Below are 20,065 nucleotides of genomic sequence, written 5' to 3'. Positions count from 1 at the left end.
GCCAGTGTATATATTGAAAGCACAAACAGCGGTTGGCATTTGATGAACTCTGGTAGACCAGAGGCCCTACAGAGAGAGAGCCACAGGCTACTGGGGAGTAGTTCAGAGAAAATGAGAGGAGGTGGGGGAGATTGGTGAGTAAAAACATCCCGATTCACTGAACTGAGTTCCAAGTTGCTCTGTGAACACAATTATAGCAGATGGTGAAAGTATATTGAATGAGTAAACCATAAATTATTGATTTTATACAACTGCACAAGGAAGGAAAACATCCCACCTGACAGGTTGCAGAAATATGAAGTTTGCAATTAGAATTAAACCAGTACACTTTTGATACCCATCTTTAGATTGAACAAAAACGTACCATATCTGGAGAGCCATGTACAGTTGAAGTCGGAAGTTTACATACACTTAGGAAGGGAGTCATTAAAACTCGTTTTTCAACCACTCTACAAATATCTTGATAACAAACTATAATTTTGGCAAGTCGGTAAGGACATCTACTTTGTGCATGACAAGTAATGTTTACAATTATTGTTTACAGACAGATTATTTCACTTATAATTCACTGCAACACAATTCCAGTGGGTCAGAAGTTTACATCCACTAAGTTGATTGTGCCTTTAAACAGCTTGGAAATGTCCAGAAAATGATGTCATGGCTTTAGAAGCTTCTGATAGGCTAATTGACATCATTTGAGTCAATTGGAGGTCTACCTGTGGCTGTATTTCAAGGCCTACCTTCAAACTCAGTGCCTCTTTGCTTGACATCATGGGAAAATCAAAACAATAGAGATGAACGTACTTTGGTGCGAAAAGTGCAAATCAATCACAGAACAACAGCAAAGGACCTTGTGAAGATGCTGGAGGAAACAGGTACAAAAGTATCTATATCCACATAACCTGCTGAAAGTCCACTGAGCAAGGAGGAAGCCACTGCCCCAAAACCACCATAAAAAAGCCAGATTCTGACATTTCACATTCTTAAAATAAAGTGGTGATCCTAACTGACCTAAAACAGGATATTTTTACTTGGATTAAATGTCAGGAATTGTGAAAAACTGAGTTTAAATGTAATTGGCTAAGGTGTATGTAAACTTCCGACTTCAACTGTGTGTGTCATACATTTTCTGCTAAGTGTAAAAATGTAAGCTGTTTAACTAAGGAAAATTGACCCTTCGTTAAGCCCTGCCCCAGAACTTAGAGCAACCAATCACAGCGGATAGCAACTGTTTTGTCATTCTGACACTTCAGACAATCTCACGTTTAAATTGTATGAAACCCAGTGATGGCTATGGCAATAAAACAATTTAATTGCTAAATTGAACAGCGTACCAGGAGTACTTGCTACTGTGACTTCTGAAATTCAGAGCCTATGCTTTTGTTACATTGTTTGCTAGGTTAGCTCATTGACCACCAAATGTTGCTAACACAAGCAAGCTGTAGTCTGGTCTCCTTCGCCACCAACAGTTACCATACCCGGTCTGCAAGGTGGTTGCTACTTAAAGTCCCCAGGACATTCACAGTATTAGGCAAGACTGCATTCTCGTCTTGTGCACCAGACGCATGGAATACTCTTACAATCCATGCTTCATCTAGATAGGTTAGCGCCACTGAATACATTTAAAATATTGATGGGAGACGGAGGAGTGTAAATGCATTTTTTTTAGGCTGGATAATGTTCTATGTTATAATTCTGTAATGTATTGATTGTTGCTGCCTTCTTGGCTAGGTCTCCCTTGAAAGAGAGACTGGGTCTCAATGGGCTTTTCCGGGTTAAATAAAAAAGCTACTTCATATTACTTTTCTCAAAATGTTAGCTAGCTAAGTTAGCAATTTTATGAATACAACTCCATCTGCCGTCGACAACAGGATATTATTTTAGAGCACTAGTTAGCTCTAAAAGTGCTTATTATAACTTTGATTCCATACTGACAGTGAATCCAAAGCCATTCAGTGTCTCTGAATTCAGTACAAACAATTTGATGAACCAATTGAAATGACAGTCCACCACAACATTCCCAAGAGTTTCCTGATTAGTTTAATTTCATTGTGTTTTAGAAACACAATTTGAGATCACTCTGAGGGATTTTGCAAGTGGTTGAATGGGGAATTGGGCTTCCCGGGAAAATGTTGTCCGAGGTTGCAACAGTAATCAAGGGGGGCAGGGCTTAGCGAAGGGTCAATTGCTAGAATTATTCTCCAGCTACATACAGTGCATTCGGAAAGTATTCAGATCCCTGGACTTTTCACACGTTGTCATTTTTAGTATAAGGCTGTAACGTGACAAAGAAAAACTGGGTTTTAGAATTGTTTTCAAATGTATAAAAAATAAAAATTGAAATATCACATTTACGTAAGTATTCAGACCCATTACTCAGTATCCTGAAGCACCTTTGGCAGTGATAACAGCCGAGTCTTCTTTGGTATGACACCACAAGCTTGGCACACCTGTATTTCCTCAAGGTCTGTCAGGTTGGATGGGCAGCGTCGCTTCACAGCTATTTTCAGGTCTCTCCAGAGATGTTTGATCGTGTTCAAGTCCGAGCTCTGGCTGGGCCACTCAAGGAAATTCAGAGACTTGTCCCGAAGCCACTCCTGCATTGTCTTGGCTGTGTGTCGATGTCCTGTTGGAAGGTGAATCTTCGCCTCAGTCTGTGATGCTGAGCACTCTGGAGCAGGTTTTCATCAAGGATCTCTCTGTACTTTGCGCCGTTCATCTTTCCCTCGATCCTGATTAGTCTCCCAGTCCCTGCCGCTGAAAAACCTCCCCACAGCATGCTGCCACCACCATGCTTCACAGTAGGGATGGTGCCAGGTTTCCTCCAGACGTGACGCTTGGCGTTCAGGCCAAAGAGTAAATCTTGGTTTCATCAGACCAGAGACTCTTGTTTCTCATGATTAGAGTCCTTCAGGTGCCTTTTGGCAAACTCCAAGTGGGCTGCCATGTGCCTTTTACTGTGGATTAGCTTCCGTCTGGCCACTCCACCATAAAGGCCTGATTGGTGGAGTGCTGCAGCGATAGTTGTCCTTCTGGAAGGTTCTCCCATCTCCACAGAGGAACTCTGGAGCTCTGTCAGAGTGACCATCGAGTTCTTGGTCACCTTCCTAACCAAGGCCCTTCTCCCCCGATTGCTCAGTTTGGCCGGGCGGCCAGCTCTGGGAAGTCTTGATGATTCTGAACTTCTTCCATTTGAGAATGATGGAGGCCACTGTGTTCTTGGGGACCTTCAATGCTGCAGAAATGCTTTGGTACCCTTCCCCAGATCTCTGCCTCGACGCAATCCTTTCTCGGAGCTCTACAGACAGTTCCTTTGACCTCATGGCTTGGTTTTTGCTCTGACATGCACCATCAACTGTGGGACCTTATAGACAGGTGTGTGTGCCTTTCCAAATCATGGCCTATCAATTGAATTTGCCACAGGTGGACTCCAATCAACTTGTAGAAACATCTCAAGGATGATCAATGGAAACAGGATGTACCTGAGCTCAATTTCAAGTCTCATAGCAAAGGGTCTGAATACTTAGGAAAATAAGGTATCTGTTTTCTATTTGTAATAAATTTGCTAACATTCCTAAAACCCTGTTTTTACTTTGCCATTATGGGGTATTGTGTGTAGATTGACGAGGAAAATGTTGTATATAATCAATTTCAGCATAAGGCTGTAACAAAACAAAATGTGGAAAAAGTCTGAATAGTTTCCAAATGCACGGTACAGTATGTCATAAACTACTCACTGCTGGTGTTGGCTTAGCTATTGATTTCATTAAATCAGAAACAGCAGCCCAGTTTGCGTTATACCCAATGACCTTTCTGAAAACAAAAACACCTAAATTATGGCCAAGGAAATGACAGGGACTGATTGTATTTGATATCCTATTATTTACACCCCTATTTCCTTAATAATAACAATGAAGAACTTGATTGGAATAATAAGAATAAAAAGGTAGTCTGGTAAGGACCCTGTGCTTGTTTGTCTACAAGTCTCTTTGATTGTATTTATACCTTCACGAGAACAATATCTATCAGCCAAGTAAAAAATAAACAATTATGTCCCAAATCTGTCTGTAATAGAATTAGTAAACAAGGAACCTCTCATATCAAAATAGCAGCCTCAACCCCCCCCCCCAAAATATGACATGAAACAACTCAACGACATATTTCCTCCACTTTTCCCCCTTTTGTTTCCTTCAGCAGCCAAGGAGATAAGAAGTCAAAACACATTGACGTGAGGGAGAAAGAATTTGAAACAAAGCAGAGGGCAAGCTTTTTCTTTTCTCAATTCCTCCAACTCTGTCATCGGTGAGTGTGAGCCGCCTGTCAATCCTCGCTCTGATGCGGTTCTCTTTGGGGTTTTGGCATTCTGGGGGAAACGGTGATTGAGCATGTCTGTTTCACAGGGGAATGGGACAGGGTGGCGATGGGGTTAGTGTCAGACGGTGGGATCAGTTGGTGCTTGATGTCTTCCTCGCACTGTGATGGACAGACGGGTGAGCCTCCCCCACCCCTCTAGATGACTTGAACCAACCATGCCTGTCACACGGCTCCCCCTGAAGGACCCCCTCAGACATTTCTGCCCCCCTCCAGGCTCTGTCTGTCAAATCAGGTTTGGGATAAGACTGCAGAGTTCCGTGTGCAAACATTTGAGGGCAAGCTAAAGAGATTGAAAACAGACTTTTTCTCTTTGCTCTATGTCACAAAACCATGGAGCAGCTGTACAGTGTCTGGCTTCTTTAAGCGAGTGTCCTGTTCTATACCCGACGTCAGACCGTCATGTCCCAGGCCCCAACCTCCTGCTTTATGACTTTGACCTCGTCTGTCTCCGACTGACAGCTCAGAGGCTGGAGAGACCAACGAGTACACACACACACACACACCATAATGTCATCCCAGCGCAGTTTGAAGCAACCCTGAGTATAAATGATTCGTAAATCATACTTATACTTGCCCATGCACAGAGGTATGTGTATGAGAGATTGTCTGCACTTCAGCTGTGAAAAGCTGTGTGGAAACATAAAGGACTTGTGTTCTTGTGAATGGTACCGTAGTATGTCTAAACCTCATCCCATCCTCCTACACAGCCCATCACAACAGAAGTAAGCTCTCGCTCAGTTTACCATGTTATCACAGGGAGCAGAGGCTGTAGATACCCAGGTTGCCAGTCCCTCTTTACTTTCACGGTGAGGGGGAAGAGGGGGGCTGGTTTCACAGAGACACCCATGACAAACATCCTGCACAGGGGGAGTGTGTCTGTCCTCCGCTTGGTTATCCACATGTCCCCTCTGATTTCACAGATAGCTCACTTTGGAAATACTGATTTAAAGAGTTTGGCTGGGTGGATTTCAGAGGGCATGGAGCTTATTTCTGCTTGCAGACTGTTGTGCTAATGATGTGACATTTAGCAAGACGTGTAGCAGATTAGGTAAATCCAGGTTTGGAATATATCTAATTTTGCCAGTAAGCCCTTGAAATGGTATAACACCAAGTGCAAGTGCCTTCACTTCAAGAAGACCAGCATTACTGGCCTAACCAATAATATAGCCTTATTCTGTGTATTTATGTACAGTCAAGGCCAAAAGTTGAGAATGACACACATACATTTTCACAATGTCTGCTGCCTCAGTTTGTATGATGGCAATTTGCATATACACCAGAATGTTATGAAGAGTGATCAGATGAATTGCAATTAATTGCAAAGTCCCTCTTCGCCATGCAAATGAACTGAATCCCCCAAAAACATTTCCACTGCATTTCAGCCCTGCCACAAAAGGACCAGCTGACATGTCAGCAATTCTCTCGTTAACACAGGGACAAGGCTTGACGAGGACAAGGCTGGAGATCACTCTGTCATGCTGATTGAGTTCGAATAACAGACTAGAAGCTTCAAAAGGAGGGTGGTGCTTGGAATCATTGTTCTTCCTCTGTCAATCATAGTTACCTGCAAGGAAACATGTGCCGTCATCATTGCTATGCAACAAAAAGGGCTTAACAGGCAAGGATATCGGTGCCAGTAAGATTGCACCTAAATCAACAATTTATCGGATCATCAAGAACTTCAAGGAGAGCGGTTCAATTGTTGTGAAGAAGGCTTCAGGGCGCCCAAGAAAGTCCAGCAAGCGCCAGGACCGTCTCCTAAAGTTGATTCAGCTGCGGGATCGGGGGACCACCAGTACAGAGCTTGCTCAGGAATGGCAGCAGGCAGGTGTGAGTGCATCTGCACGCACAGTGAGGCAAAGACTTTTGGAGGATGGCCTGGTGTCAAGAAGGGCAGCAAAGAAGCCACTTTTCTCCAGGAAAAACATCTGGGACAGACTGATATTCTGCAAAAGGTACAGGGGTTGGACTGCTGAGGACTGGGGTAAAGTCATTTTTCTCTGATGAATCCCCTTTCCAATTGTTTGGGGCATCCGGAAAAAAGCTTGTCCGGAGAAGACAAGATGAGCACTACCATCAGTCCTGTGTCATGAAAACAGTAAAGCATCCTGAGACCATTCATGTATGGGGTTGCTTCTCAGCCAAGGGAGTGGGCTCACTCACAATTTTGCCTAAGAACACAGCCATGAATAAAGAATGGTACCAACACGTCCTCCGAGAGCAACTTCTCCCAACCATCCAGGAACAGTTTGGTGACGAACAATGCCTTTTCCAGCATGATGGAGCACCTTGCCATAAGGCAAAAGTGATAACTAAGTGGCTCGGGGAACAAAACATCAATATTTTGGGTCCATGGCCAGGAAACTCCCCAGGCCTTAATCCCATTGACAACTTGTGGTCAATCCTCAAGAGGTGGGTGGACAAACAAAAACCCACAAATTCTGACAAACTCCAAGCATGGATTATGCTAGAATGGGCTGCCATCAGTCTGGATGTGGCCCAGAAGTTAATTGACAGCATGCCAGGGCGGATTGCAGAGGTCTTGAAAAAGAAGGGTCAACACTGCAAATAGTGACTCTTTGCATCAACGTCATGTAATTGTCAATAAAAGCCTTTGACACTTATGAAACGCTTGTAATTATACTTCACTATTCCATAGTAACATCTGAAAAAAATATCTGAAGACATTGAAGCAGCAAACTTTGTGGAAATTAATATTTGTGTCGTTCTCAAAACTTTTGGCCACGACTGTACAGTACCTGAGACTTGAGATGTGAGCTTCCAATAGTGACGTTCACCATGAGTGTTGGCATAGAGTATCTCATTGAAACCTACCCCGTGTGACCCCTCATCTCTCTTACCTGTGTCTGCATCATGGCCCTCTCTACCCGCCGAGAGCTGCCCTTCTCCAGCTTGGTCCTTAGACACAGTGCTGTCACCTCCACCGCCCAGAACTTGGGCTGAGACAATATGCACTGCAGGGAGACGGAAGACAGACCAGTAAGGACATGGAGATTCAAGACAATTTCATTTCATTATGGACTTTTAGGAACATCAATCTCAGATTAAAGGGATAGTCAGGTCTCTCAGATAGTGATGGCACACAAATAGGAATACATGGGAAAGTTGGCATAATACCGTACAGAAATACATAGCTATATGTTTGACATCTTCAACATTCTTCATGGAATTTTAAAATTAGCCTTTTACATAGTTTGTTTCTCAAAAACAGTAATCTCTGACCAAAGCATAAGAACTAGTAAATTAGGACGCTCTTATGACATCACTAGGACTTCCCATGGGAATAAAGGTAGGTACAGGAAACCCAGTACATTAGAGCAGGTAAACCTGATGAGGCCCTCTCACTCCAACCAAAGTGGTATACTACAAAGCAAGCTAGATCCTACAAGGTTTTATAAAACTAGCCAGCTACAGTTAGCTTGCCACTAACTCTAGCAGGCTTGTAACTGTGCCAACTCGATTGACACAATGCTGAAACAGCAATCCATGGGAAAGTCAGTGCAACATTTTTTATTTGTGCCGAATTCAAAATGAATGAACGGTTATCTTGCAAATTCTGCAGGCTATGGTGTGAAATAGAATTTTAGAAGTGGCGTCTTTTTTAATTGTATTACTTTTCAATGCCGTCTTTGGTGTGCTTATCAATGCACGAGCACCTTTTTCCCCACGCCTATGCTCCTATCTGTGAAACAGCTTGTTGCGTTGTGGCAATAGACATATAACCCATCGAAGGGTTTTGGAAACTCTTACCCTGGCAATTTGACTGTTAAACTCATGGTTACACTAACAATGGCTGCCAGTCTTGACTTGAACCTGAATGGGAACGGCAATCTATGGATTAGAAATTATGTCTATGGTTGGTTGAGGTTGTCATTTGCCTTACGCAAATTTCTAAATACAATCGCGTGAAAAACGTACAGTTTGGAAAGCAAATGCAGTCATTACCAAATGTGTCATATGACATGCATTTAAAAAAATAGATGAAATATTTTATCAGTTGTCTTGCTCAAATAAAGGATGATACCCACCTTTGCAAGAGGGTGGGTATCTGATTTCATTGGTCCTCACCTCATGGCTTAGACACTTCATTCAGGATAAATGGAGTTAGCACCGAGTTATTAATTCTGAAGGATTCATTGCCATAGAAATTGACCTGGCTAAAAGGTGAGTCACTTTTGTATGACCGGTTATCCTGAGTTGACCAAAGTTACCTCACTCATCAAACCCGGAACATAGTATACCCCTCTGGTCCACGGGAGGGGGGGGGGCTGTTTGGTGTGAGCAAGGACGGAGGTTTGGTGCGAGGTGAGTCCCACTTCCTGTCTGGGGCAGGAAGCACATTACTCACTGTGGAGTCAGTGGCGACCCCTTCCTGCTACAGTGGCAGTACATCTTGTCTCACAGGACTGAGGTTGTCTGTCTACCAAAGGACAGACCAGGGAGGCAGTGGGTGAGCGGGCATTTCAACATTACTTGACCTCTCACATTATACCGGTATGTTACTAAATAAAGATTTGGATTGGGCTGTAACATCTACAGGGAATCCGTATTAACCGGCATCTGAATAGCTAACTGTGTAATAACTTTGAATACAAAGTCAACATCTAGTGTGCATTGTAAATAGACCCAAATGCCACAAAGACAAAAAAGAAAAATAATGTTCGACCTTAAAACAAATGGACTTCCATACACTGTGTAGGAGACACTGTGTAGGAGACACTGTGTAGGAGACACTGTGTATGAGACACTGTGTATGAGACACTGTGTAGGAGACACAAGCAGTAGGAATGTGTCACCGCCAGTGGTGAGCGGTAGGCGGTGTTTAAATTTAGAGAGCAGGTCCCGGGTGATGTTTGCCCAGCCAATGTTCCCCTCTACCCAGTAGAGGGGGGATGGGAAGGGAGCTGGCAGACAGTCTGGGTGTATCCCATACAGTACATTGAAGCCCACTGGAACCTCAGAGGGTAGTGTTTGCACATGTTCCTCAGGGAAGGGGCCCTCTTCCTAGGGACCAGTGAGGCAGGAGGTGAGAACACCATCTCCTCAGAGCACAATAAATGTAGTATGGTTTATAGGGAGGTCGTGTATGTGAGATATCGAATACTAATCGCTGGTAACAAATCCTCATATGGGAAAACAAATTGACAAATCCAATAAAAAACAAAAAGGAAAAAAAATGTGTTTTGGCATTGATTTCTGCTTCCTGGGGAGTTTTGACAAGTCTATATTGTTAGAGACCTGTCCTCCCTCTCCTAGCAGGGACCTTTGTGAGACTCAAGACAAAGGGTTTAGGAAGGATGCCAAGAGGAGCACAAGTTAGAGCTGAAAAGATAAGAGAAAGCTGGTAAGGGTATGTTGCTTTTCCAATACATACCTATGTTGTTGCTTGGCAATTTAAAGGGTAACTATTTGAGAACATTCAAAATTCAGTGCTCAACTCTACAACAAAAATATAAACGCAACACGTGAAGGTGAAACAAAAGATCCCAGAAATGATTAATAAATAAATTTGGTGCACAAATTTGTTTAAATCCCTGTTGAGCATTTCTCCTAAATAATCCATCCATCTGACAGGTGTGGCATACCAAGAAGCTGATTAAACGGCATGATCATTACACAGGTGCACCTTGTGCTGGGGAAAATAAAAGGCCACTCTAAAATGCGCAGTTTTGTCAACACAATGCCACAGATGTCTCAAGTTTTAAAGGAGCGTGCAATTGGCATGCTGATTGCAGAAATGTCCACCAGACCACTTGCAGGAGAATTCAATGTTCATTTCTCTACCGTAAGCCACCTCCTACATCGTTTTAGAAAATTTGGCGGTATGTCCAGCCGGCCTCACAGAGCACGTGTATGGCATCGTGTGTGTGAGCGGTTTGCTGATGTCAACATTTTGAACAGAATGCCCCATGGTAGGGCTATGGTATGGGCAGGCATAAGCTATGGACAACGAACACAAAGGCATTTTATTAATGGCAATTTGAATGGCCACAGATTCTGTGACGAGATCCTGAGGCCCATTGTCGTGCCATTTACCCACCGCCATGACCTTATGTTTCAGCATGATCATGCACAGCCCCATGTCACAAGGATCTGTACACAATTCCTGGAAGATGAAAATGTCCCAGTTCTTCCATGGCTTGCATACTCACCAGACATGTCACCCATTGAGCATGTTTGGAATGCTCTGGATTGACGTGTACAACAGCGTATTTCAGTTCCCGCAAATATCCAGCAACGTCGCACAGCCATTGAAGAGGAGTGGGACAACATTCCACAGGCCATAATTAATAGCCTGATCAACTATGCAAAGGAGATGTTGCACTGCATGAGGCAAATGGTGGTGAAACCAGATACTGACTGGTTTTCTGATCCACGCCCCTGTCTTTTTTTTAAGGTATCTGTGACAACCGGATGCATATCTGTATTCCCAGTCATGTGCAATCCGTAGATTAGGGCCTAATGAATTTATTTATATTTACTGACTTCCTTAAATGAACTGTAACTCAGTAAAAATCTTTGAAATTGTTGCATGTTGCATTTATATTTTTGTTCAGTATAATAATAACCCATTCGGGAAGAAGCAGATCAGTAAAAGTTCCACACAGGAACAATGTGTGACATATTTAGCTGCAAAGCAAATGGATATTTTCGTCTCTCACAAGCTCACTTCCTCTGAGCAGTCAACATGTGTTTTCCCCTGGCTATACAGTGTCTGGCCTCTGCGCCATGTCAGAACTTGAGACCTGATCGAAATCAGCCTGGGATAGAAAAACAAGGCAAGACATCCCATCTTCCACTAGACATATCACCAGAGCCCATGGGTTGAACAGTACAGCAGTATGATGTATGGAAAACAGAAGGTAAGAAATACAATAATAGCGGCATCAGTATCGTGGTGTATAGACAGGGGTATAGTGAATACCTAAATTACGATAGTTAGAACAGAACCCCCATGGGAAGCCTCTCCTCTCTTTCTCTCCCCCCTCCCCCTCGCCAAGTTGCGAGACGATTATCACAAAGTGACTTCCTCCTACGGGGCCAGAGAAACAGCAATGTAAGATGTAGTCACCCTCCTCCCACATCGTTCCCGCCTCCACTCACATCATATCCATGTCACTATGGTAACACTTCCAGTTCAACCACTTCCCGAAACCCTTCCCAGTAACCCTCAGTGGGCGGCAAAGGACAGATTGGAGATCGGCATTTAGCAGAACACAGCAAACCCTATCCCTATCCCAGCCATGATTTCACTGTAGACTGCCTTTACTGAGTTACGTGATGTAACAAGTCAGGCTGCCACATCTGTCGATATAAGAAAAACACTTTCTGGGTCGTTTGACAAACGTATCAATCCTATTTCCAGCCCTGGCCCCTACATGATAACTCCCACGGGTTTGCTGTTGGGCTGGGCGATATATCTAATTAATTTGATTCATACTAATTGATGTTTTTGCGTGATATTCCAAATGCTTGTATCGCAGAATCGAGGTTCTGTATTTTTACGAGGGTTTATTTCCGCTTGTTCACATATCTATTTGAGCTATTCTCGTTAGCTCCTGCTGTGCACCTTCCCATTTACACCAGAGATCTGAATATAATGACGAGATGCTCATATCTCCACCCTAACATGCTGACCACAGCGCTCACGTTACGTACACAAGCGTACACATACATGTTATTCAATCATTTAATCAAAACTGCTCGCGTGTCAACGAAAGTCTGCGTTAAATTTTTTTGTTGATGCGCTGCAAGTCCCGCCTCTCCCATCTACTCATTGGTTTTTAGGAGCATATACCCACGTGGGTGATTGAAAGATGAACTGAGGTCCACACTCCAGTCCAGTTGTTGGTGGTAATGCACCTTAAAGTTGGTTGCCAACCGCCATATGAAGTCCAAAGAAGAGGACTGAAGGAGGAGAAATTACTGGAAACAAACTCGGTTTAACCTTGTGTGGATTAATTGTCAGAGTAGAGGACCTTGTGCATTTCAGGTAAAATAACAACCCAATGTTTATATCCCAGGACAAATTAGCTAGCAACAGCAAGCTAGCTAGCTAAATTGCCATGAATGTTTCAACCTGTCCCCAAATTAATATAAATGATTCAGAGTTAATTTTGATATTTCAACCTGTGTGTCCTGATCACGTCTGGTGTGGTCGCCAAATGCTGACTAGACCGCGAAATGGCGGACGCCCAGTCTAGTCGCATGGGAGTGGTTATCCCAGAGGCGGGAAGGGAGGTGACAAGGTTTAAAATAAGCGCATAGAAACACATTGAGCTTATTTTGGACAGATTTTGATGAAAGTGAAACATCTCACTTTGCCTCTTTCTCCCGAGCCCCTCCCCCTACCACTCACAGCAGATGAGAGATCACTTCTTCCTCTCTGACAAACGGTTTCAACTCGCTATTTGCATTTGAGGTTTGGTCCAACAGAATTGGACACCGAAACAGATGGAGACATTTTAGTGTAATAGAGAAGTTAACTTTTCAAACCATACCTTGTTCATGTTTCAACTCAAATTTCGAGCAAAGCAGACACTACTAAAATGGATGTACCAATAAACATGAATTCTGGAAAATGAATGCTCAGTTTATCACGCATTACAGTACCACATATCGCTAGCAGCATTTTGGTCAAATAAAGATTGTTATACGAGCTGTTTAGTCTTTTTATAAATGTGCAATAAGCATAAAACTATTATATAAGGAACTGGCAACTCGTTCTCATTCTGAGAAATAAGGTATGCAACGTGATTTAAACATCTGAACGAAGTGGACAGGCTAGCATGCTGTTCAAACAGTTGGAGACGGAGAACAGGTTGTGTTCATAATAATTTAACTTTTTTGCCTTGTTAGCCGAATTCAGAGCTTGTGAAATTTTCCCTAGATAAACTTGAAATATAAATATTAGCTGGCTACTCACTAGCATGTAGGCTTCTGCTTGAGAGATTGTTTATAATACCTGTGTTAAATTAATATAATGCCTGCTGCATTATTAGCGAATGTGCATTATGCGTGGCTCTGGTTACACGTGTAACAAAAAATAGCCTTTTTATAGACAGACCTGAAAGCCATTTCAGTGAATGCAAAAAGAATGTCTAAAAAAAGGAGCAGGTACAACTATGTACAACTATTTTCATTATGGTTGTGGAAGGCATATATTCAGCCTAGGTAACATTTCACAAACTCTGAATTCATTAGACTATTGGTAACTGTTTTAAATGGAGTGGATTTTACCTTTAAGTTGTACAACAAATCTTAGAGAAAACGTTCATTAAAAAAAATCTAGATAAATATTGTGAATTGCCGATATGTTAGAAAAAACTTGAGATATGAGTTTTAGGCCATGTCGCCCAGGCTTAGTTTGCTGACATCAGGAAAACACTGTTGACACTGACCTGAGGGTGTGTGTGGCTCTAAAGAACAGTTGCCAAAAATAAATATCTGGCAAACTCAAAAGGAAGCACTACCATTGCAGAATCACTAATATGGAATGGGATCATGACAAAAACATCATAAATGTTATACACAACACCCTTAAAACCAGACAGGAAATGGATAAGACTGGCCCTTTTTAAAGCTTTTAACAGTGTCAAAGCGGCCTTAGAGATTAAGATCACAGACATGCAGGGTTGTATTCATTGGTACAGTACAAGCTGCAATATTACAAAGTCCAAGTATGTAAGTTTAATACATTGCCAACAATAATCAACTCAATAATATATCATGTCAGTGACCCAGGAAGCCCTAATATTGACTATGTTGGTTGACAAAGGCTGAGAAAATGAGAAAGGACCACGCTAGCTAAGCCAATGGACAGAAGAGAATGGTTTTTTCGCCTTTCCTTTTGTTCAAGCCAAGATCAGATATACAAGGTAAGCTTAAATCGCCATTGTAAAGTTGTCTCATCTCAGATAAGGCTTTATTGCCCCCATGCAGTATTTTTGATGTCGTCACTGTGTCTAAAACATCCCTGTAATTCATGAAAATAAATATATGTTTTTGATCATTTATTACCCAGAGCCTGCTTTTGTTATTAAAATGCTCAGTCTGATCGTGTAGGCGTGTTGATACAAATGTAAATATATTTACATACACAGCCCTGATTGGCAGATAGCAGAGGTCTTACACTAAAAGAGCATTATCAGAATTTTCACAGTTTCAGTGTTATTTCAACCGTAGTGTGGAAACAAAAAACCAAGCAAATCACATTTTTTACTGCACTGCCCCTACCCACCTAAGGTCATGAGGTCTCCAGTATGGAGGTGACCTGCATTGACACGGCTGTGTGATTGGGATCATGGTGCTAGCCTGGTGGAATGTGGCCGCTAAGAAGCCTTTTCCCACCTTCCCATATTTGCGCGATCTTGTCTCTATCATCTAAGCTCATCAGTAAAGTAATATGGAGGGGGGAGAGCGAGGTCAGACAATATGTCTCACCAACACTGCTTCACTGGTGTAACAAAGCCTCAATGACCTTTATCACACTGCCACACATGATCAAACTCCTTTTTTTCAACCAAGATGACACCTGTGAAACTGCAAAGTACTGTTTATAAAAATGATTAACTGCCTGAAATGCTAATAAGGCTATGCCTATAAACATGTTTTACCTGGGTCATTTGTAGAGAATAGACTATTCTGAGTCGTATGTTTGTTGGGCAATGGGCCTGCATTTGATTTATATCATAAAGTTGCAGCAACAAACAAATATGCAGGAATAAAGCACCATGAACTACGTTGTGTGCAAGGTGAACAACAGTAATCACGATCCAAAATGGGTTTGTAAATGGTAAACAAGTCACAATGGCATTCAAATGGGACATTAGCACAACAGAGAAGTCATTGTTATGCAGTCCTTCCGCTAGAAGGTAGTAACCATAAATCATTGGATAATTAAAAGCAAATGATGATGCAGAATGTTTAGTTAAACCAATCACAAACAAGCAATGGGCTTTAGAGCATCTTCTCAACATGGGCTATGAATCGCATGTCAGTATTGTCCAGGAACAGCCTGAAAAAAAATTGATATCAATCTATATTAACATTCTAGAATATCTTCACAAACAACAATTGCAGAATAGTACATCATATCAATTGACCAAAAGATGTAGGTGTGTGTGTGTATTGGAGTTGAAGAGTAATGGCAAACGGATTTATAGGGTAAGGCAGTGCAGTTTCAAATGAAGATCCATCCGTGTTATTGGCTGAGCTTGCTTGGACAACCGCCTCACACTACATCACCGGTCTGCGAACTCCAAAAGATGAAAATCATGGTGGAGCAGCTGGCCAGAGACCCAGGCCCATTGGGGAGTCTGCAGAGGAACCCAAAGCACTAAACCGAGGGGACTTGCTCAGCAGCCTGCGTTGTGTTATTACCTTAATTAAAGCCTTTTCAAAAGGCGCGCTAACGCCGCAGCTGGATGCATGGTACTGATTTGCCTCCCAAGCAGCAGTAAGGTAGGTGATGCAAACAGACCCTGGTTTATAGGTGTGTGACAGTAATGCAGTCTAGGGGAAGAAGGCAGTCGTTTTGAGAAATGGTTGAAAAGATCTTGGTCCATTTTAATAGGGTCATGTCAATGGCCTCGGATAGCAAACAGAGAGCAATGACACTATAAAAACAACTTGTAAGGGTGGATGGTAGGCCCTCCTACTTGCCAAGGATGGATCGAGCTGTCTGGCGTCGGTGAACGATGCAGGAAACAGAAGATCCAGTGCATGGTTTATGTTTTAAGGCTCTTGGAGTAAGTGCAGGTATTTACAAAATGTAAAACTCATCCAACAAGATGCTGGACAAGGCTCAAAGTAAAGTAATGAAAATGATAGACTAGACATCTGAAATATAAAGACTGAAGATCAGCCTGACTAGCCCCTAGGGCTCAGAACTCTTACGAACTCCTGCAGAGACAGTCGGCAGTTTTGAACACCCATGATGCTCTACACCAAATCATTTATACCCTCCAGTCACTGGCAGAGACCAGGTGAAAGGAAACACTTAGCAAAGTAAACTATTCTACAATAAGAGAGTTTAGATACATTCACTCAACCTGTACGATGCAGACATGTACATACAGAATACTTAAAAGATTTGGACTAGAGCAGAAACTCCTTGCCCCAAATTAGTAATGAGTGTCCCTTCTTAATGAGCAGACCATGGTCACCGGTGCACCTGGCGGCAACGCCCCTCCACACGCTGCAAGACAGATCTCAAACATTTTTAAGTACTGCTTTCGACTGACAAAGACTGGCTTTAGACTAGCAGCATAACTTGATCTGATTTACTTCATGTCTTCTATCATTTGTATTCAATGTTTAGAAAATATTTAGAATAGATCAAACAGGTGACACGCTCAACCAAAATGATTATTTGGTGAGGTGACCAAGCAATTATATTGACATGTACACTGTGGAAATGGACTAGCATTCAGAGTTAGCTTACTCACAACTAATTTGTTGTTAAGGACTAAGAAAGATTTTTTTAAAAAGGGACACAAAATAGTAATCCAGAAAGCTACATCTCCAAAAATATAGATAGCACCAAGCCTCCAACGACAGCACATTCAAGTTTACCTTCAAAGCCCGTCCAACTTGGTGAACTTGACCCGCTGTGAGTATAGACAAACATCAAAGGCAAAGTTCAGTTCTTGGCTATTGACTGAGAATTCCAAATGTTCCCCTAAAATCATCTACTTGTGTTGGCCCTGAAGACTTATGAAATAATAGTCTAGCATTAATGCCAACTCCTTTGACACTCAGAAGTCTAGGGAACAGCCAGACATGAGCATGGGAAATTTCTCAATACTATCCCTGATGCTGTTCAGCAGTCTCAAACATACTGTAACCAAGATGCTTTCTAATCTATAATGAAAATAATAATGGATGGCATTGTATAGATAGCTCTTTCACTGGACCTCAAAGCACTTTACATTGTAAGGGAGGAGAACTCACCTCTTCCATCAGCAATGAGGAGCACCCATCCATCTTGGTGATGCATGGCACTTTTGTATAATTTAGGGCCCGCATGCTCACCACAAGTCAGCCATGTGAAATGATGAGCACTCTCTTAAATGGTCAGATATACAGTAGAACAGTTGTGCGAACACAGAGCAGTGGGCATATGTCAGAGCTACCCCGAATGAATCAAATCCGACATTAACTCACAGCCATCGCGTCTATTAGCAAATTTCACTAGCAGCAGCAAGAGCGACAACCCACGCATTCCGCAAAGCGTAGCAGTCTCTCTCCGGCTCTCTCTTTTCTTACATTACATCTTTAATAATCCTTTATATATAACGGCAAATAAAATAAATCCGCAATACATCAGTGACTTCATGAGAACATTGGACTGCTGTTGCTCTGTATTTTTTTTTTTTAAGGAAGTAGGGATGAACAGCGAGATTTGTCTTTTAAGGAAGTAGGGATGAACAGCGAGATTTGTCTTTTTTAAGGAAGTAGGGATGAACAGCGAGATTTGTTTTTTTTAAGGAAGTAGGGATGAACAGCGAGATTTGTTTTTTTTAAGGAAGTAGGGATGAACAGCGAGATTTGTTTTTTTTAAGGAAGTAGGGATGAACAGCGAGATTTGTTTTTTTTAAGGAAGTAGGGATGAACAGCGAGATTTGTTTTTTTTAAGGAAGTAGGGATGAACAGCGAGATTTGTTTTTTTTAAGGAAGTAGGGATGAACAGCGAGATTTGTCTTTTTTAAGGAAGTAGGGATGAACAGCGAGATTTGTTTTTTTTAAGGAAGTAGGGATGAACAGCGAGATTTGTCTTTTTTAAGGAAGTAGGGATGAACAGCGAGATTTGTCTTTTTTAAGGAAGTAGGGATGAACAGCGAGATTTGTTTTTTTTAAGGAAGTAGGGATGAACAGCGAGATTTGTTTTTTTTAAGGAAGTAGGGATGAACAGCGAGATTTTACCGCCCACTCCCTTATCGCGGGAAAAATAACAGCGAGAAACCGGTAAATTACAATACACTTCTGTGAACAGCATGATGTGAAATGGAACTGTTGAATTATGAGAGGTTTAAATCTGGTTTCTCCACGGCCTTCTCTCTGCATGATCAATCAACGCTTGGGGTGGGGACAGACAGCGCATCTATGGAGAGCAGTCCACAATGCATGTACCATCTTATCATGGTAACTTTTTTCCTTGTGACAGGTACGCATACTTTTGCTGCAGCATAGACTATGCAACAGTAGGCTAATATAAGGAGTGACTGTGCATCTAATTTAAAACATCGCCATCTGGCTTACAGGGGTCACCTTACTTTAACTGTAAAGAAAAAAGATATATACAGTACCAATTAAAAGACGACACCTGCTCATTCAAGTTGTTTATTTTTATTATTTTCAACATTGTAGAATAATAGTGAAGACATCAACACTATGAAATAACACACATGGAATCATGTAGTAACCAAAAGTCTTAAAAACATCGATTTTAGATTCTTCAAAATGGCATTCTCAACCAGCTTCATGAAGAATCCTTTTCCAACAGTCTTGAAGGAGTTCCCACATATGAAGAGCACTAGTTAGCTGCTTTTCCTTCACCGTGCGGTCCAACTCATCCCAAACCATCTCAATTTGGTTGAAGCCAGGTCATCTGATGCAGCACTCCATCACTCTCCTTTATGGTCAAATAGCCCTTACACAGCCTGGAGGTGTGTTTTGGGTCATTGTCCCGTTGAAAAACAAATGATAGTCTCACTAAGCACAAACCAGATGGGATGGCGTATCGCTGTGGTAGCCATGCTGGTTAAGTGTGCCTTGAATTCTAAATAAATAACCGACAGTGTCACCAGCAAAGCACCCCCACACCATCACACCTCCATGCTTCACGGTGGGAACCACACCTGCGGAGATCATCCTTTCACCTGTTCTGCATCTCACAAAGACCGTGGTTGGAACCAAATATCACAAATTTGGACTCATCAGACCAAAAGGACAGATTTCAACCAGTCTAATGTCCATTGCTGGTGATACTTGGCCCAAGCAAGTATATTCTTACTGGTGTCCTTTAGTAGTGGTTTCTTTGTAGCAATTCGACCATGAAGGCCTGATTCACGCAGTCTCCTCTTTACAGTTGATGTTGAGATGTGTCTGTTACTTGAATTCTGTGAAGCATTTATTTGGGCTGCAATCTGAGGTGCAGTTAACTAATGAATTTATCCTCTATAGCAGAGGTAACTTTGCGTCTTCCCGTCGTTTTCCTTTGCTTATTTGAGCTGTTCTTGACATAATATGTACTTGGTCTTTTAACAAATAAGGCTATCTTCTGTATACCACCCCTACCTTGTCACAACACAACTGATTGGCTCAAATGCATTAAGGAAAGAAATTCCACAAATGAACTTTTAACAAGGTACACCTGTTAATTGAAATTCATTCCAGGTGATTACCTCATGAAGCTGGTTGAGAGAATGCCAAGACTTTGCAAAGCTGTCATCAAGGCCAAGGGTGGCTACTTTGAAGAACCTAAAATATTTTGATTTGGTTAACACTTTTTGATTTCTACATGATTCCATGTGTGTTATTTCATAGTTTTGATGTCTTCACTATTATTCTACAATGTAGAAAATAGTAAAAAATAAAGAAAAACCCTTCAATGGAGTAGGTGTCCTAACTTTTGACTGGGACTGTATGTGTGTGTGTGTGTATGTGT

The 20,065-nt window shown here is 42.0% G+C and overlaps 1 protein-coding gene across 1 annotated transcript in view; it reads right to left on the bottom strand.

The window, feature by feature from the left end:
• Window positions 1-20,065, bottom strand: part of ttc27 (tetratricopeptide repeat domain 27) — a 122,551-nt gene that overhangs the window by 33,441 nt on the left and 69,045 nt on the right. Inside the window, exon 10 of the mRNA XM_021610238.2 lies at window positions 7,236-7,349. Coding sequence (XP_021465913.2) covers window positions 7,236-7,349 — 114 coding nt within the window. The remainder of the gene's footprint in view (window positions 1-7,235; window positions 7,350-20,065) is intronic.

This window comes from Oncorhynchus mykiss, chromosome 1, assembly GCF_013265735.2.
Source record: "Oncorhynchus mykiss isolate Arlee chromosome 1, USDA_OmykA_1.1, whole genome shotgun sequence".
Classification (NCBI taxonomy): Eukaryota; Metazoa; Chordata; class Actinopteri; order Salmoniformes; family Salmonidae; genus Oncorhynchus; species Oncorhynchus mykiss.
The sequence above is the reverse complement of the archived record's forward strand: the minus strand, read 5'-3'. Positions and strand labels throughout refer to the sequence as shown.